Raw genomic sequence first — 17,846 nt, 5'->3', positions numbered from 1 at the left:
TAGACCAAAGATTTATCAGATATCCTCTCCTGGCCACTTAGCCTCAGAGAATTTGCTAATTTCCCTCCAGTTAATTGAACTTGAAGAGGGACCAAAACACAGGCTTGGTCAAATAAATGCCTGTTTCTATTGGTGAAGCTGATGTTGTTCCTGGACAATACCCCCCCTTCCTCCCTCACCTGCCCAGGGACAGTTCGGGATCTGTTGGCCTGAGGCAGCTGTTGTCTGGTGGTAGTAAAGCCAGTAACTCTGCTTTCTTGCTTTAGCGGTGTGCTGTGTTTCAAAGAAAGGTGCTGATCATAATACTGCTCCCCCTGCAGATGGAGATGGTGAGTCTGTTGCGTGACTCTGGGAGGTCTGCCCTTACTTAGGCTCCTCAACATTGTCCTTTCTGTAGCTAGGTCAGTTCCTGTAGAAACTGTTTCTCTAGCAGTCTGATCCATATCAGAATTTGTACCTCTAACTTTCATCTCTGCTGGCTCTTTTGCTCTGTTCCTTCACTATATTCCCACCTCAGAGCCTTTGCACTGGCTGTTTTGTCTAGAATGGTTTTTCTCCTCAGCTGTATACATTGACTGTTCCCTTGCTTTATTTGGGTCTCTGCCCAAGTACCACCTCTGACAGATCTTCAGTGAATAGCTTAGCAAAAATAGCAAACCCAGCCCTTCTATATTCTCTTCTGCTGTATTTTTCTTCAGGGTTCTTATTACTACCTGACATTACTTTTGTTGTTGCTTAATGACTTTTTTATGATGTTACAATGTACTTATGTATTCATTTATTACTTATGTCTCCCTTACTGGAATGTCAGCTACCCCAGTAATTAAATTAGTGTCCACTACAGTGGGTCCTCAGATACTTGTTCAATGATGAAAGATCCTCACCATTTGCAGCTTTTTAAGTAACTGTCCAGAAAAACTCATTTCCCACTGTTCCCAAATATACAGCTACATTCATCTCTAGATCTACCATGGGCAATGGCTTCCACACCCTTTCCATACTCAACCAGCGGTCAGCACAGCATGCTCAACTCTGCTCTGTGGGCTTTGCTCTGCTCTGTTCTGAGAGGATGGAGTTTAACATTCTGCTCTCTGCTTACAGATGAAGAGATGATGGCCACAGAGGTAACCCCCTCCGCCATGGCGGAGCTTACAGACCTGGGCAAATGCCTAATGAAGCACGAGGTGGGTAGAGGACACAGGTGATGTTTTTCTCCTTTCCCAGCTGTGGGGCCAGCTTCCACTCTTCTCACTCTGCGATGTCTTCAAAAAAGTTTTGGGGGCAATACTTTACATGAATTAAGTTCCCGATTCCTAAAGCCCCAGAAAGCAGTGGGTAAAACTCAAGGCCACGGTGTCTCCCCTGCTGATATGGGCAAAGGCTCTCAGAAAAACTCAGTAGCACACTAGTGCCACTTTCTCATATGTGGCCTCTTCTAGGCCCGAGCTTCGTCTCCTTCCTAGACATAGGTTTCCTCTTTTATATTGGTTACCTTCTTTTGACTGCCTGATTTCATAGCAAGGAAACAAACTCACTTTTATCATTTTCCTGCTTACCTAGTATTGAAACTGCAGTTCCTGATGCCTAAAAATATACTCAGGGGAAGCTGGGCTTTCCCATGGTAACCCTTCATCCTTTTCCCTTAGGATGTCTGTACTGCGCTGTTAATTACAGCCTTCAATTCCCTGGCCTGGAAGGATACTTTGTCCTGCCAGAGGACGACTACACAGCTCTGCTGGCCCCTCCTCAAACAAGTATGGTTATTTGTCCCTTCTTGAAAAATTTGGGTCATAAGGATTGACTGAATCATTTGGAAGAATTGGGATACTGGGGTCTTCAGAGTCCCACTTTGGCCCTGAGCACAGCTGTCTCCCCAGGTGTTGTCAGGGACGCTGCTCTCAGATGCTGTGACGTGGCTTTTCAGCAGCGTGCTGAAGGGCTTGCAGACGCACGGGCAACACGACGGCTGCATGGCTTCCCTGGTGCACCTGGCTTTCCAGATCTACGAGGCACTGGTGAGTGGGGGAGGACAGCCATGGCTTCACCCTTCTCAGCTGCTCCCACTCAGCAAGGCCTTATTCTGAATGTAGGCAGCAGCCAAGTTGCCACTGCTGCCTGAGGAGTGGGTCTGGGACAGAATGGGGAAAGTGGCAGGGCCCAAACCTACCCCATTGAGTGCGTTTGTCCTCACTTCTCAGCGTCCCAGGTACCTGGAGATAAGAGCTGTTATGGAGCAGATCCCTGAAATACAGAAAGACTCTCTGGACCAGTTTGACTGCAAGCTTTTGAACCCCTCTCTGCAAAAAGCTGCTGATAAGCGCCGGAAGGACCAATTCAAACGCCTCATTGCTGGTTGCATTGGGGTAGGTCATGCACCTTCCTTTGTGCTCCTGACACCGTGTGCTCTTCTCAGACCATGGGTTTGGGCAAACTTCAGCTATAGCAATTGGCTATTATGGTGAGATGATCTTCAAAACAATCCACTACTTGGGGTCCACCATTAGTTCTTTCTCATTTGTTTTCCACAGAAACCCTTGGGAGAGCAGTTCCGAAAAGAAGTTCACATTAAGAATCTTCCCTCACTTTTCAAAAAATCAAAGCCAGTATTGGAGACGGAGGTGCTGGACAATGAGGAGGGTGGCCTGGCCACCATCTTTGAACCCTGAATCAAGCTTTTGGGCATCCTTTCTTGGCCTTTATTGTCATCTCTTCTCCTTCGTAGCTACTCTCTAGGCCCCTCTTCACTGCCACCCCACTCACGACCATTGTCGGCCTGGAAAGATCCAGGTCTGGAGCTGGAGAGAGCGGGCCCTGTGCAGGGCCAGAAGTAATCATACTGGAGTATCAGGAAAGGGAGTCAGGGCGTACACCACACTGTCTAGACCTCCTAGGTTCTCCCATTCTGCTTGGAGTTTTGGCTTTTCCAAGAGAGAAGCGCTAGAGCAGAGCAGCCCTTCTCCCCAAGCCCTGCCACCCCCATGCAGCCATACACCTTTGCAGAGTGGTAACTAGGGGTGCTGTACCCAGCACTGCAACTAGCCGGCCTTGTGGTAAGGGCTCAGCCCTGAAGTACTTGTGCCCAAGTGTCTCTCCTCTCCTGGGTGGTTGCAAGTCCCACCGAGCCCCCATGCTGCTGGGCTGACAGGGAGCCTTTCCCATCCACAGGGGCATGTCTGGGTCAGTGCACAGTGCTGAACTGAATTAGGCCAGTTCCCTCTGTTTTAAACAAGAATCTGGTCTACGGATGGGGTCCACGGTATAGGCTTCTGCTAAGCTCTGGACGCAGTATTAAGTAGAGTACCTTCAGGGACCAGGGCTGAGTCAGCATCTGTAGTGTTAACATCCCCCTAAGAACCCACACGTGCCCTTCCACAAAATGACCTCTCGATGTGGTTTTCCCAGCGCCTGGGTCCACTCAGGCACAAGAGCCACAGTACCCTACCTAGTGTCAAGTGATGTCATTGGCATCTAAGGATAATCCAGACCAACTAGGCTACATCTGTGACAAGCAGCTAGCAAAGCCACTGGTCTCTCCAAGGACTAGCTGAGTCCAGGTGCCTTCAAAAATTTCATGATCTTAACGGGACCCTGGTCATTTCTGTCATGGGCCATTTCCAAAAGAAAATATGCCTTCCCATTGTGAGTCTCCAGCCCACTCTAGAGATCACTGGATGGTCCTGTAAGCATAAGAGAATGGATGCCAGACCCTAGCCTTGAGGTCCTTGCTCGCCGTACACAAGCTTAATCCATACAGAAACCATATGCTGTGTGTTCACGTGTTCTGCACAGACAGAGGCCTGTTGATCCGGCCCACTGAGGAGGGTTTCAGTGAGGACTGAGTGGAACAGCATGAACAGAAACTACAGCTTTTAGCTCATGTTGGTCCCAGGCAAGAAGACTTAGGAAGGGGTGAAGCTGGGAAAACAACTCGGTGTCCAGTATAGTTGTTTCTGTGGCACAGACTTGTCCCACACCCTCTTCCTGAGTGGTGCTCTGGGCTTATCAACTGTGAAGGCCATCTCAAAGCATGGTTCCCTCCAAACGTTAGCTGCCTACTCCTCTCTGTAGTTGGGGCTGTGGAGGGCATAGTTGTATTTATTGTGTTGTACTATTTTTAACATCTTGTGACTTCATGCTAGAAGTTTTCTATTGTTTATAGAACCTTTTTGTAGAAACATAACTCTAAAGCACATCTGCATGTCAGTAAAAATCTCAATTTCATACAGAAAGAGCCCCATCTGTCTTTTTCAAACTAGTGACATACTTCAGGGTCACTGTTCCTGAGTGGACAGGAAGAACTGATTGACGGATGCTCTGTCGAGCATTCTGAAACAGCATGCCAGCTAGAAAAAAGATTTCTATCCTCAACACACGTTGACCAGGCAACCCATACCATTCTCCAGAGTTGTCTTTGGTGACCCCTGGATCTGACCCTGGGGACAGTCCAAAGGGATTGCTGTCCTTCACACAGTTCTTTAGAACAATGTAAACTGACTGCTAAGGACCACTCTTTTTGATCAGTAACTGCCTCCAGTATCAGAGAGACAGCTTAACTGGCACAGTACTTTTGTACAGTTTGACTGTAGCCACCTCGATTTGCCATTTCTCACAAAGCCTCAGAGGAACTCGGTCCAGACCTGCAACGACATCTGAGCCCAATGTTCCTGTCAGTGCCAAACCTGTTTTGAGATAAGGCCCAGTATTTGTGGACCGGAACTGAAAGAGTAGTCTCAAACTAAACAATTTGTGTTTGGCTGTGAATTTATTTACATGAAAGCCTTATAAAGGCATAGTCACATTTTGTGACACATTTAACAAAATGCATTGACTGAAATAAAGCTACAATTGTCCCAGACACTCAAGACATACTGATCATACTGGGCTCTCTGTAGGAGTCTGGTGGCAGCAGGTCAGAATCTTCAGCTTCTGGAGAATCTTCTGCATCAGGAACATCCAAGCCCCGCCAAGCCAGTAAGTCTAGTGCAAGCCTCAGTCCATCTGAACTGCATCTAGTTCATCCAAGAACCGCCGGCACTTTCCCATCAGTACTTTGATGGCTTCGCTCACCAGCACATCTGGTGGCAGTACTCCTGTTGACTCAACAGAGACTGGGAAGCAAAGAGACATTTCAGCCCAGACAGCGCTTGCAAAAGCTTCTGTGTAAGTTACTGTTATATTTCACATCTGGACTCTACCAGAAAGCAGTAGCACCAAAGAACTAACCCCTGCAAACTGCATACTCACAGATATAATGGTCCCGAACCCGAGCAAGCCGTACAACCTTCTTTAACTTCTCATTCCGGAAGACTTCCCTGCTGAAGGTATCTAGCCGGGGATTGGCAACTCTGGCCACCTTTTTACCTAATGAAAACAAACCATGTTATAAGCATGCATTTGAGCTGTCTTTCCACCACTTTCAAAAAATATATACATTAGGTCCTGACCCCAAGAGCATCCCAAATACCATACCTTGGACTTCATGTACCTCGATAACGCCAGGTGAAAAGCACCGGCTCAGCTCCTCAGCTGCCTCCCCTTCCACGGGCTCCAACAAGGTGATATCTGGCAGAAGCCTGTAGCTGGCTGTTGCCACAGGTGAAAACTTGGCATGATCTTTGCCTAGAGGGAAATAAGAGCCTGTGAGAGAACCCTTCTTGACATTCGCAAAGGCCCACTGACAAGTCTTCTGCCTATCTGCCTATCTGAAGTCTTCTGCCTATCTGACATTTTAGTAGGTCCCTCAGTCACACTTCACCCAACTGTATTCAAACTACCTTAATGCCCCCCCGGCGGCCCACAGGATTCTCACCAATGCCCTTGACACAGTGCATGAGTAGGTCAATTTCTTGGCCAGGCCGCAGCTGAGCAATGAGGATGTCATCGTGCACTGGTCGGACAGTGCCCTCGGGGAAGAGGTCAGCTTGGTTCCCCAGGGGGACCCATGTCATGTGTCTGGTGTACACTGGAGGAAGAAGCACATCAGAAGACTTCGGTCCCTAAAACTAGCACCCACCAACAGGTGGGCTCTCTTACACTACCAACACTTACCTTTGTGGTTCACATAGAGTTCATTGGGGTCAGAGGAATCTTTAGCAGCATGGGGGTTGCGAGTGCACCTGACTTGCAGCCGAAACTGCAGAGTATCAATTTCTGTGCCTTCTTCATCTCCTACACAAAGACAGAACCTCTCAGAGGACTAGTGCACATCTGAATGCCAGACATCAACCATACTGAGTGCATTACACTTCTGATTTAATCCTCTTAACAAATTGAAGTAGGGCCAAGGACAAGTGTTCTCCCAGGTAAGAACACTAATGTATGAAAAAAAGAGTAACTTGCCAAGGTCATAGAGTAAAGTCAATCCAGGATTTGAGAATACACAGTATGATTCCAGAATCAACTCTGCAGAAAAGAGCTGCCCTCCTTTCCCCCAAATTTCGCTTTCTCAAACCCTCACCTTGGTTCCGGTATTCAAAAAGACGAGGATCAGCATGAATGGGAATGAGCCCCAAGCGATGAGCAAGGATCTCGTCCTGGACAATGGATGTGTTGTTGTACACCAGGACCTTTTCCACAGCCATGGTTGGCACCTGCCCAACAAAACAATCACTCACCTACCAAGACCCCGTAGATTTTCCCATCTACTCCCTACCTTCTGACACAGATAGGGAGAGATCTCTTTCTAGAAGAATGTTTGTGTTTGACTAAAAGTTTACAAATGAGCAGGAGAAATGCTCAGCAAATTTTCAGGGAAAATAAACCTTGAGAATTCTGCAAGTGAAGTAACAGCAAGGTGTCCCCCATGCAATTCCACCCGTGCCACCAAGTCCACCAATACCTCAGCTAACAGAATACGTCGAAAAGCATTGGCAATGGCTGCATCGATTCCCACCATGTCAAACTCCAAAGTGTTTTCATCCATGTGTATCACATCCACATGGAAGTTCTAAAAAGACAGGAAAAACACGAAATGAAGCTTCCTCTATATATAGTCAATACCCCCTGCCCCAGATATTTCCCTTAAAGTATTAACATTCTCTCTCACCCAAAAACTTTCCTTTGCCTAGATGTCCCTCATTAGATGTTCATTTCTCCCCCAACCTTTTATTGTTTTGTGGTTTTTTTTTGCAAACCCCCCCCCACACACACACTTTATTTGGTCAAATTAAATCTCCTTTAAGAGTGAGGACTTTTTTTTGCATATTTTAAAATTAAGTTTACTGAGGTGACAATGGTTAGTAAGATTATATAGATTTCAAGTGTACTTTCTACATGTGACCTGTATATTGCATCGTGTGCCCACCACCCAAAGTCAAATTGTCTTCCATCACCACCCACTTGATCCCCTTTAACATCCCCTCACCCCCCTTTCCTCTGGCAACCACCATACCATTGTCTGAGTTTTTGTTTGTTCATCTGTTGCTTTCAGTTTCCTATCCCACATGAATGAAATCATAAGGTTCTTAACTTTTTCTGTCTGCCTTATTTTGCTCAACATATTCTCAGGATCAATCCACATGGTCACAAACAGCAGTATTTCATCTTTTCTTATGGCTACATAGTATTCCACTGTAGGTATGTACCACATCATCTTTATTCAATCTCCTAACAAAGGACACTGCTGTTGTTTCCATGTCTCTCTGCATTATGGCTTCTAGCCAGAACATCCAGAGGCTACTCTGCTAGAGAACATGCTTCCATTCTGCTTAGTCCAGTTGATACTACTCAATCCTTACCTTGCTAGACTATTCTGTTGTACATTTGGTATTGTTGATAGGATCCCTCATTTTCAAACTCTAGTGCCTTAATTTCTGAGCACCAATCTTCTGGTTTTCTTTCTTCTCTGATGAATCTTTCTAAACTCACTCTCTTCTACCTACTCCACAAATACTATTTCCCAAGTTTTCCCTCCAGAGTGACCTCAACCACACTCATAGTTTTATCAACTATCTGCACCAACAACTCCCAAAATTAATTATTACTTCTGATCTCAATTCAAACATATATGCCACCAGCTTAATAGACTTCTCCATCTGCAGGACACTGAATGCCATTATCATTTTCCAAACCAATTTCTCAATAAATTACGCCATTATGTCTTGGTCCCCAAGCTGGGTCGCTTTACAGTACCACAACCCCTATTAAGCAATCACCAAACTTACCTTCTTTCTCCCTTTTGCTCTATCACCTAGAGTCCCTAAAACATATTTCAGTCCTGCCTACCATTCATGCCCACCCACTTTATATTCTGGCAATAACGATCTGTTTGGACACTCCCACAACACAGATCACACAAGCCTTTGCGATTTAGCTTCTGTTCCCTAGTCCCTTCTCACCTGTTCTCAACTTCTGTTCATCGTTCTAGGCTCAATTCGGATGTTTTCTCTTTCAGAAACTCTTCCACAGGTTTGCCCTTCTTCCCATTCTAGATTAAGAGCCTCTGCGGGATGGGATAACCCCCACCGTAGCCCATCCCGCGTCATCCTTAGTGCTAGCAACTGCCTTTACCACATTATACTATAATCGTTTACGTGCGCTCTTTTCCAACAAGACTGAACGAACATCCGTTCGCAGAACAAGGTGGAAACCGATCCCCGAAGTCAGCTTCTGAAGCACAGGCTACTCAAATCACATGGTCCGATCCTCAGAACCCTCTCTGGACACCTCCAGCTCTACACACCTTCTCGAAGCGGCCCTGGTCCCAAGCATCATCGTAGCCCGAATAGTTACCAGGAAAATCGGTGGTATGCACCTAAAGCAAAGAGAGACGAGGCTGTCTGCAAAGGGGCACTGAGGCCAAGCCCATCCCTACTCCCAGTTCAAATCACCCCGTCCCTCTCTCACTTCTCCTCCCGACCTCAAGGCCGCGAAGCTTACATTGCGAACCCCGAACTCCCCTAGAACCACACGGCTACGCATTTCTTCCACCGCATGAGTCGCTGCCATCTTTCACCTTTCCACGTGACTACAGTAGCAACTGGCGCACGCGTTCTAGTCGAACCCTTTCGTCTCCGTGGCAACGCGTCACCGCCTGGAAGGCTAAATATCGCGAGACTCTGTCCTGTCCACATCCACGTCCCCAGCTTCCGGAAGTTAGCTTTGTCCAAACATCCGGGTTCCTGGTTTTTGCGTTCCGGCTGACCCCACCTCTCTCTTTCCCCTATACCTCTTCTATAAGGCCCAGATCTCTCCCACTCCTCCGCGTGCGGGAGTAGCTCGACCTTCAACGACGGGAGCCCTCGAGGGACATGGCGTCTACGGCCGCGCCGGCCGGCGGCTCTCGAAATGGGGCTGGCCCGGAATGGGGAGGGTTCGAAGAAAACATCCAGGTAATAGCCTCAAGGCTCCGGCAGCCCCAGCCCTGGAGCTGGCAGTCGTCCTGAAGCGTCTCGCGGACTTTCCTCCGAGGCCTGGAAGTCTGCTCCATTTGCAGCACTTCACCTCTCCTTTGGCTCTTCGCGCACATGAAAGTCAGTGGGGCCAGAACTCACCTGAAAGGGCCGGGCTTGCACTCCAAACAGAAGGCCTCTGGTCTGTGTGTGCAGCTCTTTTTTGGGGGGGACAATTTAGGAGGTCGGTTGGGGTTAGGCATGGCGGGAGCTGAGAGGGTGTTTGCGCTGGCTACAACCACACTGTGCACAGTCTTGTTTGGGTTGGGAAAGACAAAGGAAGTAGACAGTTTTATAGTGCTGATAGGGAAGGTAGGAGAAAGACATGTGTAGAAGACAGGGAGTAGGTTTCCTAGGCTAGAAAAGAAACAACCAACCAAGGTTCTGAGAGCGAATGAGGGGAAGGAGTGGCATGCTATATGGTGATCCCAAGCCATATCCCTGGAAGTGGAAGAATAAAGCCCCAAGCTGGGGAGAGGGGAGAGAATCATAGGGGAAAAGGGAATGGACTCACATGAACAAGTATAAAGGCCACATGGACAATAACTAAGGGTGGGGAGTGGAAAGGGGAGGGAGGCGGAGAGCATGGGGCGGGGGGCGGGCAGGGTTGGGAATATAAGACAGAAACCTGTACTTGAACAAGAATTAAATAAAAATTATATTTTAAAAAAAAGCCCCAAGCTTAGGGATGAACAGAGAAGGGCTTACAGGCTGGAGCAGAAAGGTCCTGAACACTAAAAGCTTATTGTTTTCACAGGGTGGGGGCTCAGCTGTGATTGACATGGAGAACATGGACGATACTTCAGGGTCTAGCTTCGAGGACATGGGTGAGCTGCATCAGCGTCTGCGCGAGGAAGAAGTAGATGCTGATGCAGCCGCTGCTGAAGATGAGGATGGGGAATTCCTGGGTATGAAGGGCTTTAAGGGACAGCTGAGCCGGCAGGTGGCTGATCAGGTAAGCAAAACTGGATGCCTGGCAAATACAAAAGTATACCTGGGAGGCCCCAGGTTCTGGAATTGATGTTATTGAAGCCCTGGTTGTCCAGTTAGAACCATGTAGAAATCCAACAGAAAATAAGCAACAGAGCAGCCCTGGCTTGTGTGGCTCAGGGGATTGAGTGCTGGCCTGCGAACTAAAGGGTCACCAGTTCTATTCCCAGTCAGGGCACATGCCTGGGTTGCAGGCCGGGTCCCCAGTGGGGGGCACACAAGAAGTGACAACATGTTGATGTTTCTCTCTCCCTACTTCTCTCTTTAGAAATAAAATCTTAAAAAAAAAAAAGCAACAGATCTTAGAGCTATTGGTGTTTCACAATACCCACCCACCCCATCCTTGTCTTCTTTATTTCAGATGTGGCAGGCCGGGAAGAGACAAGCTTCTAGGGCCTTCAGCTTGTATGCCAACATCGACATCCTGAGACCCTACTTTGATGTGGAGCCCGCCCAGGTGCGAAGCAGGTGAGGACCCTTCTCCTGACAGAAGCTGCCCTCCTCACACCTAGCCCTTCATCCAGAACGCATCCAGAGGCCAGACCCTTAAACGCTCTTCTTCTTGATGTCACCAGCCCTCGTCATCAAATCTGTGCTCCAGGTACACCTGTTCCTCTTACCAGTCTGAGAACAGGACACGGCGACAACACATCACCTTCCTCTTTTCCATGTAGTGAACTACTTACCTTTCCTCAAAACCTAGCTCAAATGTCATTTCCTTTGTTCCCCATTCCTCAACTCCATCCCCAGTTTGTCCTTTCTGGGTGCTCCCACAGAGCTCTGCGTTTCCCTCTAACAGATGACACTTCAGCCATGCTGTACTCTCTCGGTCTTGGTTCTGTCTCCCTAGAGAGCTCTTCAAAAGTAGGCTCTGTGATTTGTTTATCTTTTTATTCCCAGCACCAGAACAGTCTCTGAACCAGAATGTTGGCACATAATTATTGAATGAGTTTTCAAGAACTGGAATTAATCTTGGTTTGGTTCTTTGTTGATCCTTTAATTTAACCAATGCTTACCAAATACCCAGTATACTCCACAAGTACTTACTAAGCTTTTGCTCTGTATTAGGCAGTCTACTAGTTGTGTCTGAGTTAGTGGTGAAGACAGCCAGGAGCCTTGCCCTCAGGTGCAGTTATAGTACAGCACTTATTTGCTATAAAGGAACGCGGGGGCAGGGGACACCTGACCCAGAGTAGGCCAGAGGGTGGGACAGGGTGGGTTTCCCAGAGAGGGTAAAATCTAGCCAAATTCCAAGGTATTATTAGGAGCTGGCCACTTAAGAAGAGAATGGGGACTTGCATTTTTATTTCTTCCCCCTGGAATTTTCATACCACTTCAAAAATATTTCAAGAAAATCCTCAGCAGTGCCTGGAGGAATGGTAAGCAGGAAGAGGCAGGAGGCACACTGGTTCCCTCAGGTACCACCTTTTCTTTGAAACGTTTCCCAGGGCTTCACCATCGCAGCTCAGCATTCTGGACATTCTCTGCTGAGGTTTGCCTTTTATCGGGGAGCAGTTCAAACAGATAAATAGGCATGCCCTCTCCCAAGACCCAGCTCGGCTCCCTGAGTTTCCCATATTGTGGCTGCATCAGTCAGCATAACTCCTGAGGGAAGTATTTTTAGAGGCAAGGAAGTGATTTCCTCCTCCTTTGTCTTTACTACCTTCTTCTCCCTTTACCATCTAGCATGTTCTCTGAAGTTAGATGAATAAGATTCAGGCTCTCCAGAACCTCGTAAGTGCTGCCTCTGCTCTCATCTCTCCTCTCCTCTCTCAGGCTCCTGGAGTCCATGATCCCTGTCAAGATGGTCAACTTCCCCCAGGTGAGTGGAGGGTAGCATGTCTGGAAGAGCGGAGAAAGCACTAGGGAAGAGGATGGGGTCACCAGGCAAAGCCTGGGAAGGAGTAAACAGAAGAGCCATTGTCCCCTCCAGCCTGAATGACTTGGTATCTTGACAGAAAATCGCAGGTGAGCTCTATGGGCCTCTCATGCTGGTCTTCACGTTGGTTGCCATTCTCCTTCATGGGATGAAGACATCTGACACCATTATCGTAAGCCAGACAGAGGACTTCGGGGGGTGGCCAAACTGCGTAGAAAGCTGCCCGAGGAGGGGCTGGGGGAGTGAGTGAGAAGCAGTCCTGAGGACAGCCCTGGGCGAGGCTGGGGTCAGAGGCCTCCCAGAACTAAGTAGAGCCTTCACCCCACAGCGGGAGGGCACCCTGATGGGCACAGCCATTGGCACCTGCTTTGGCTACTGGCTGGGCGTCTCATCCTTCATTTACTTCCTCGCCTACCTGTGCAACGCCCAGATCACCATGCTCCAGATGCTGGCACTGCTGGTAAGGAGTCCAGCATGGTGGTGGGCAAGGGTGATCTTACAACAGTAGCCAGGTCTTGATCTGCAGCTGTCTTGGGGCTCCAGGCCTGGAATAGGGTAAGCTGGCCAGTGGACCATTTATTTCTCAGAGTTCTCATGAGGGTCTAGAGGCCAGCCCAACCTGAGAGATTTTCTCTCCATCCTCCTCCTCCTAGGGCTATGGCCTCTTTGGGCACTGCATTGTCCTGTTCATCACCTACAACATCCACCTCCATGCCCTCTTCTACCTCTTCTGGCTGCTGGTAGGAGGGCTGTCCACCCTGCGCATGGTAAGCTGGGCAGGAGATTTCCAGGAGCTGGCTGTCCTCCTGGGGAGTTGGGGAAAGCAGCCCAGAGCTCAGGCGGAGGTTCACAAAGGGCTCTGAGGAAGTGGGGGGGGGGGGGGGGGCGGTGGTGTAAGAGCCAGAAGACGGCTCTGCTCACTATGGAGCCATGCCCTCTGAACTGTATTCCCGTGGCCCTAGGTGGCCGTGCTGGTGTCACGGACTGTGGGCCCCACACAGCGGCTGCTGCTCTGTGGCACCCTAGCCACCCTGCACATGCTCTTCCTGCTCTATCTGCATTTTGCCTACCACAAGGTGGTAGAGGGTAAGTGACCGGAGGCCTGGTGCGGGGAAAGGGGAGAACAGCCTGGGGCAAGGGCCACCCAACTCCTGCTCACTTTCCATCCTCCTTTCAGGGATCCTGGACACACTGGAGGGCCCCAACATCCCACCCATGCAGAGGGTTCCCAGAGACATCCCTGCTGCACTCCCTGCTGCTAGGCTTCCAGCCACCTTGCTCAACGCCACAGCCAAGGCAGTCGTGGTCACCCTGCAGTCACACTGACCCCACCTGAAACCCTTGGCCAGCCCCCTTTAACCAGCTGCAGAGTGAAGGAAGACTAAAGGACAGAACTGATGATATATGTCTCTGTTGGGGTCTGCAGCTGCCACAGAACTGTAGCCACTGAAGCACCTCCTTTGACACCTGTCGGGCTTCTGAAGGGCACAAGGCCGGGACCCCTGGCCGGGACTGCAGGCTCTGCAGCTAGTGTACAAAGTGGGTCAGTGCCTCTGAGGCCCTCTTACCGCCTACCCCTTCCTTCCTCTGTATTTCTCCCACATTGTCTTGCTAAATATAGACTTGATAATTAAAACATTGAAGTCTGGAACTGCAGCTGCCCTTCCAGTGGTCCTCCCTGCCATTCTACTTCCTGTACACCTTCCTGTTCCCCTGTCCAAGGTGGTAGTGCAGCATGTTTCCTTATTTATACCCTCAGGATGTAAGATGGGACAGGCAGGGTAAAGGGGACAGCCCTGGCGACACTGAAGGCAGTGACTGAATATGGAACCTGTCCCTGAATGCAAGGGACATCTGACCCACAGCAGCAAGGGGACCGTAAGTTCAGTGGAGTAGAGTACCCAGCTTAGTCTGGACTCGGCTGCACTCTTGGGACACCAGTGAAGCAATGACAATTAGACAAAAACTTCCAATGACCCCCATGTCCATCCAAGACTCTTACAGACTTGGCTTTGCCTGGGTTGTGGGGCCAGGAACAAAGCTCTCTTCAATTTTGCCCTTCCTCTTGAAAAGTGCTGGTTACTCTTAAAAACCTGCCACCACCCATTTAATCTGCTCTCTGCTAGTTCGCAGGGAGTGGAATTTTTGACCTCTTCACTACACTTAAAAACATTACTCATTAAAAAGAAAAATTACCCTAGTAAATCTAGGTCAACATCTTTCCTTCCTAATAAAGGGACTAAGAAAGATGTGACCTTCATTCGCCTGCTCTGTAGGGCCCCCACACCGTTGTCCTTGGACAAAGTTCTACCATTACTGCCTATATCATATAGTGTGTCCTTCCGGAAAGCTCCAGCCCACTTTCCATGGCCTCACCACCACTCCAGGTCGCTGGGCCTGGACCCTGCTTATTTTGGCTACCGCAGTCTCACTGGTACTAAGCCTCACGGCATCAGCACTGCCCCACGCACCTGAGGAAGGGGTGGTTCCAGTACCTTGAGTCTACCTGCCCCAGAAAGCCTTTATGGTTCCCCTGTGCTTAGTAGCTGAGGCTGTCTCTACCCAGCCAGGACCCCGGGACCGCCATCTTGGTGAGGCACAAGCAAGAAGTCCGCACAGTGCCTCCCCTCGCAGGGGCCGGGCAAAGCCGAGATTAAAGGGCCCTGGGTACTTCTAAAGGGACAGAAGAGTGTGCCTAGGATCCAAGCGAAGGCAAAGAGGGTCTGGCCCTTGGGAATGGGGAACGACCAGAAAATGGGCAAGAGAACCAGGTCACCTCCGAGTCACGTGGCTCCATTCCCTCCCCGCCCCTGCCGATCGCAGGTCTCAACTCTCATACCTACTTTCTGCCTGTTGTGTGCCCCACACTCAGGGAAAGAGCATCCTCACCTCTCCTGAACCACCCAGTGCACGCAAGCTGGTAGGCCCTCTTGGCTGAGGACAGGAAAGGGGCGGAGCTAGCAGCGGTGACGCGGCCGTTGCCATGGGAACTTGCCGCCCGCTCCAGCTCAGGAGCCGAAGATCCAGTGGCCGCCTGTCGCCCGCTGCCCGCCTGCAGGCTGCCCCTCTTGCCCGCTTCGGGCTTTCTTTGCGGCAGGGTAGGAGAAACCAGGCTAGAGGAAGGCAGGGAGCAGATGCGGCCTCCGAGCTGGGACCGGTCTCGCACGTCCTAAGCCAAGATCCCTTCACCGCCGCCGCAATCGCGAGGGACGTGTACAAGCGCGGAGCAGCTCCCCGGTCCATCGGCCTCCTGTCCAGACACAGACGGCACGGTCCGCCCCAGCACCGGCTCACTGCACGGTCTCAACTTCCCCGGTGACCTCAGTGCCTGCCGCATCCCAGCCGGCTGCGATCTGGGCCCCGGGGCTCTTCGTGGCCGCCGCCGCCGCCACCGCCGCCGCCGCCGCCGCCACCTCTTCTGCCGCCTGCGCCTCTGCCGCCACCTCTGCCCCTGTTCTGGCCGCAACCCCAGCCCAGGCCCCGACTTAAGCCCCAGCCCCGCCCGCTGCCCTGCCAACCTCGCCCACGGCCCGGGCCCGGCCCTGGAGGCCCAGCCGTAGGTACGATGCTGCCCAGCTCCATCCAGATTTCAGGGGAGCCGCTGTCAGGCGCCGAGGTGCGGGACATCTGCCGCGGCCTGCGTGACAACGCCGTGCGCCTGCTCTCCCTACGCGGCTGCCGCCTCTGTGACCGCGACTTCGGTCGCATCTGCCGTGCCCTGGCTGGGGCCACGTCCCTGGCGCAGCTCAACCTTAACCTGGGTGTCGTGTCCAGCCCCAGCCGCATCAAGCAGCTGGCAGAGGCGCTGCGGACCAACCGCTCCATCCAGTCCCTCTTGTGAGTGCACTCCCTCGCAAGGGGGTCCCGGGCACTGCACCCCTTCTCGCACTCTCTGCCACCTCCTTTTCCTCCCCACACCTTCCTGTACCTCTTTCCACCAGCCTCCCTCTCCCCCCACCCTTACACACACCCCTCCTTCCTCTGCCCGTGACTCCACAATACCCTCCCAGCACATCTTTTCTCTCCGGACTTGGCACACTCAGGCCCATCCCAAAGAAGATGGGATACCCACCTCTTCCTGGTGGGGCACGTGTACCTCCCACCTAATCATCCGCATTGACTTCTGGGGGCAGCTACTCAGTTCCCAAGAAGGAACACTGCCCTGGGGACTAGATCCCTGTCCCTACGTTCTGCCCACTGAGGAATCCTAACCCACCCCCCACCCCTTCTCTGTGCTCTGTCCTGGGTCCCAGTCCCTGCACCAGAAAAAGTGAATTCCCCCTTCTACCTGTATTTTAGAATCTAGAATTTTCTTTCTCCTTTTCCAAGGCCTTTCCTCAGTGCCCTCATCACCTCTAGGGCTCACCCCTAGCCCCTACAGTAGGGCTGATGACTGTGGTAACCGCTGCTCTCTGGTCTCACCCACCAGCCTGCATGGGAGCCCCCTGACAGATGCTGGGCTGGCCTTGCTGAACCCAGCCCTGGCCCTCCACCCTGCCCTTGTGGCTCTGGACCTGGGGGACTGCATGCTGGGTGATGAAGCCATCAACCTCATCTGTGGCCTCCTCCCCCCAGATGGGGCCAAGTCTGGTGAGCAGGACCCTCCTAGGGGCATGGGCTGGTGTAGCCTTGACGAAAAGCTAAATGGAGAGGGCAGGGTCTGTGGCCCAGAGCTGAGGGCTCTGCCGGCGTGGATGAGAATGTTTTTAAGCCCCCTCAGGAAGGAGAAGGATTAGGGGCAGAGCAGGATGGAGAATCTGGAATCCAGGTCTGGGGGGCAGGGAAGGCAGGGTCTCTAAGGGCTCTGGAGGTCTGTGGTGGGGGTAGGGTACTCCCAGGCACTAGGGACACCCCAGAGACCCAGGGCAGGGTAGGGGCTTAAAGAGGGCCTGACCCTCTCCATCCTGGCTTCTCCTTATGATGTTGCCCAGGTTTGAAGGAGCTAACGCTGAGTGCCAACCCTGGCATCACCCCTAAGGGCTGGAGTCGCCTCGCCATTGCTGTGGCCCACAGCTCGCAGGTCCGCGTCCTCAATTTGGACTACAACCCACTGGGTGAGGCTCAAGAAAACCCTCTTAGATTCTCACTACCCCATCCCCATTCAAGTACCTGGGACCACCAGCTGCTCCAGTACCCCCACACTAGGGAAGGGAAGATAGAGGGAGGTCTGGGAGGTAATAGAGGGACCACCTGTGTAGATGACCAGATAGATGACCAACAGGTAGATCAAAGAATCCATCACCACCCGTGGGCCAGGTTTGCTATATGCATTCATTCACAAATCACAATGCTTAATTGTCAGCGTTTCCTGGCCTGGGGGTGGGATCTAAGGATGACAAGACAATGAGGAGGCTGTCGGGGTAGAGGGATTAGCAGGCCTGTGCATGAACTCAGGTGAGTATGTGTGTGCGTGCTGTCTTCCCAGGTGACCATGTGGCCGGGATGCTGGCTGTGGCTGTGGCTTCCAGCCGAACCTTAGAGGTTCTAGATTTGGAGAGCACGGGGCTCACCAACCAGTCGGCTCAGGTGAGACTTCTTCATGTTTGGGGAAGGCCACGGGTTGCAATGGAAGTTAAGGTGTTTGTGGA

General features: G+C 51.1%; 4 protein-coding genes across 6 annotated transcripts in view; 3 read left to right on the top strand and 1 right to left on the bottom strand.

The window, feature by feature from the left end:
* Positions 1-5,390, top strand: part of XPO5 (exportin 5) — a 68,605-nt gene extending 63,215 nt beyond the window's left edge. For both annotated transcript variants that reach the window (XM_037053559.1, XM_037053551.1), the window contains 6 exons: positions 267-329; positions 1,102-1,184; positions 1,647-1,754; positions 1,878-2,015; positions 2,199-2,363; positions 2,529-5,390. In XM_037053559.1, coding sequence (XP_036909454.1) covers positions 267-329; positions 1,102-1,184; positions 1,647-1,754; positions 1,878-2,015; positions 2,199-2,363; positions 2,529-2,666 — 695 coding nt within the window. In that variant the 3' untranslated portion in view covers positions 2,667-5,390. The remainder of the gene's footprint in view (positions 1-266; positions 330-1,101; positions 1,185-1,646; positions 1,755-1,877; positions 2,016-2,198; positions 2,364-2,528) is intronic.
* Positions 4,744-8,985, bottom strand: POLR1C (RNA polymerase I and III subunit C). The gene is made up of 9 exons (XM_037053674.1): positions 8,878-8,985; positions 8,681-8,752; positions 6,839-6,946; positions 6,458-6,590; positions 6,049-6,168; positions 5,810-5,962; positions 5,470-5,619; positions 5,245-5,361; positions 4,744-5,108 (listed from the first exon to the last, which is right to left on the bottom strand). Exons 1-9 carry the CDS (start codon positions 8,944-8,946, stop codon positions 4,990-4,992), a joined length of 1,041 nt encoding a protein of 346 aa, XP_036909569.1. The 5' UTR covers positions 8,947-8,985; the 3' UTR covers positions 4,744-4,989.
* Positions 8,986-9,086: 101 nt separating this feature from the next.
* YIPF3 (Yip1 domain family member 3) lies at positions 9,087-13,914 on the top strand. The gene is made up of 9 exons (XM_037053664.1): positions 9,087-9,329; positions 10,147-10,344; positions 10,741-10,847; positions 12,156-12,201; positions 12,338-12,430; positions 12,587-12,718; positions 12,912-13,025; positions 13,221-13,344; positions 13,436-13,914. Exons 1-9 carry the CDS (start codon positions 9,249-9,251, stop codon positions 13,582-13,584), a joined length of 1,044 nt encoding a protein of 347 aa, XP_036909559.1. The 5' UTR covers positions 9,087-9,248; the 3' UTR covers positions 13,585-13,914.
* A 948-nt stretch (positions 13,915-14,862) lies between these two features.
* Positions 14,863-17,846, top strand: part of LRRC73 (leucine rich repeat containing 73) — a 4,724-nt gene continuing 1,740 nt past the window's right edge. The window contains exons 1-4 of one of the 2 annotated variants that reach the window (XM_037053687.1): positions 14,864-16,095; positions 16,688-16,848; positions 17,190-17,312; positions 17,684-17,784. In XM_037053687.1, coding sequence (XP_036909582.1) covers positions 15,824-16,095; positions 16,688-16,848; positions 17,190-17,312; positions 17,684-17,784 — 657 coding nt within the window. In that variant the 5' untranslated portion in view covers positions 14,864-15,823. Of the gene's footprint in view, positions 16,096-16,687; positions 16,849-17,189; positions 17,313-17,683; positions 17,785-17,846 lie in introns of both variants that reach the window. The other variant, XM_037053696.1, reaches the window with a different exon arrangement.

Source organism: Sturnira hondurensis, unplaced genomic scaffold (assembly GCF_014824575.4).
Source record: "Sturnira hondurensis isolate 20B ecotype Veracruz unplaced genomic scaffold, ASM1482457v3 Scaffold0000880, whole genome shotgun sequence".
NCBI classification, from domain to species: Eukaryota; Metazoa; Chordata; class Mammalia; order Chiroptera; family Phyllostomidae; genus Sturnira; species Sturnira hondurensis.
Note: the sequence above shows the minus strand (reverse complement) of the source record. Positions and strands in the feature narration are given on the sequence as shown.

Coding starts and splice junctions, on each gene's coding strand:
- YIPF3 (XM_037053664.1), top strand. CDS start 9,249: ATGGCGTCTACGGCCGCGCCGGCCGGCGGCTCTCGAAATGGGGCTGGC. Junction 10,345..10,740: donor GCCGGCAGGTGGCTGATCAG/GTAAGCAAAACT, acceptor TCTTTATTTCAG/ATGTGGCAGGCCGGGAAGAG. Junction 12,431..12,586: donor AGACATCTGACACCATTATC/GTAAGCCAGACA, acceptor TTCACCCCACAG/CGGGAGGGCACCCTGATGGG.
- POLR1C (XM_037053674.1), bottom strand. CDS start 8,946: ATGGCAGCGACTCATGCGGTGGAAGAAATGCGTAGCCGTGTGGTTCTA. Junction 5,362..5,469: donor CGAGGTACATGAAGTCCAAG/GTATGGTATTTG, acceptor TGTTTTCATTAG/GTAAAAAGGTGGCCAGAGTT. Junction 5,109..5,244: donor GGTTCGGGACCATTATATCT/GTGAGTATGCAG, acceptor TTTGCTTCCCAG/TCTCTGTTGAGTCAACAGGA.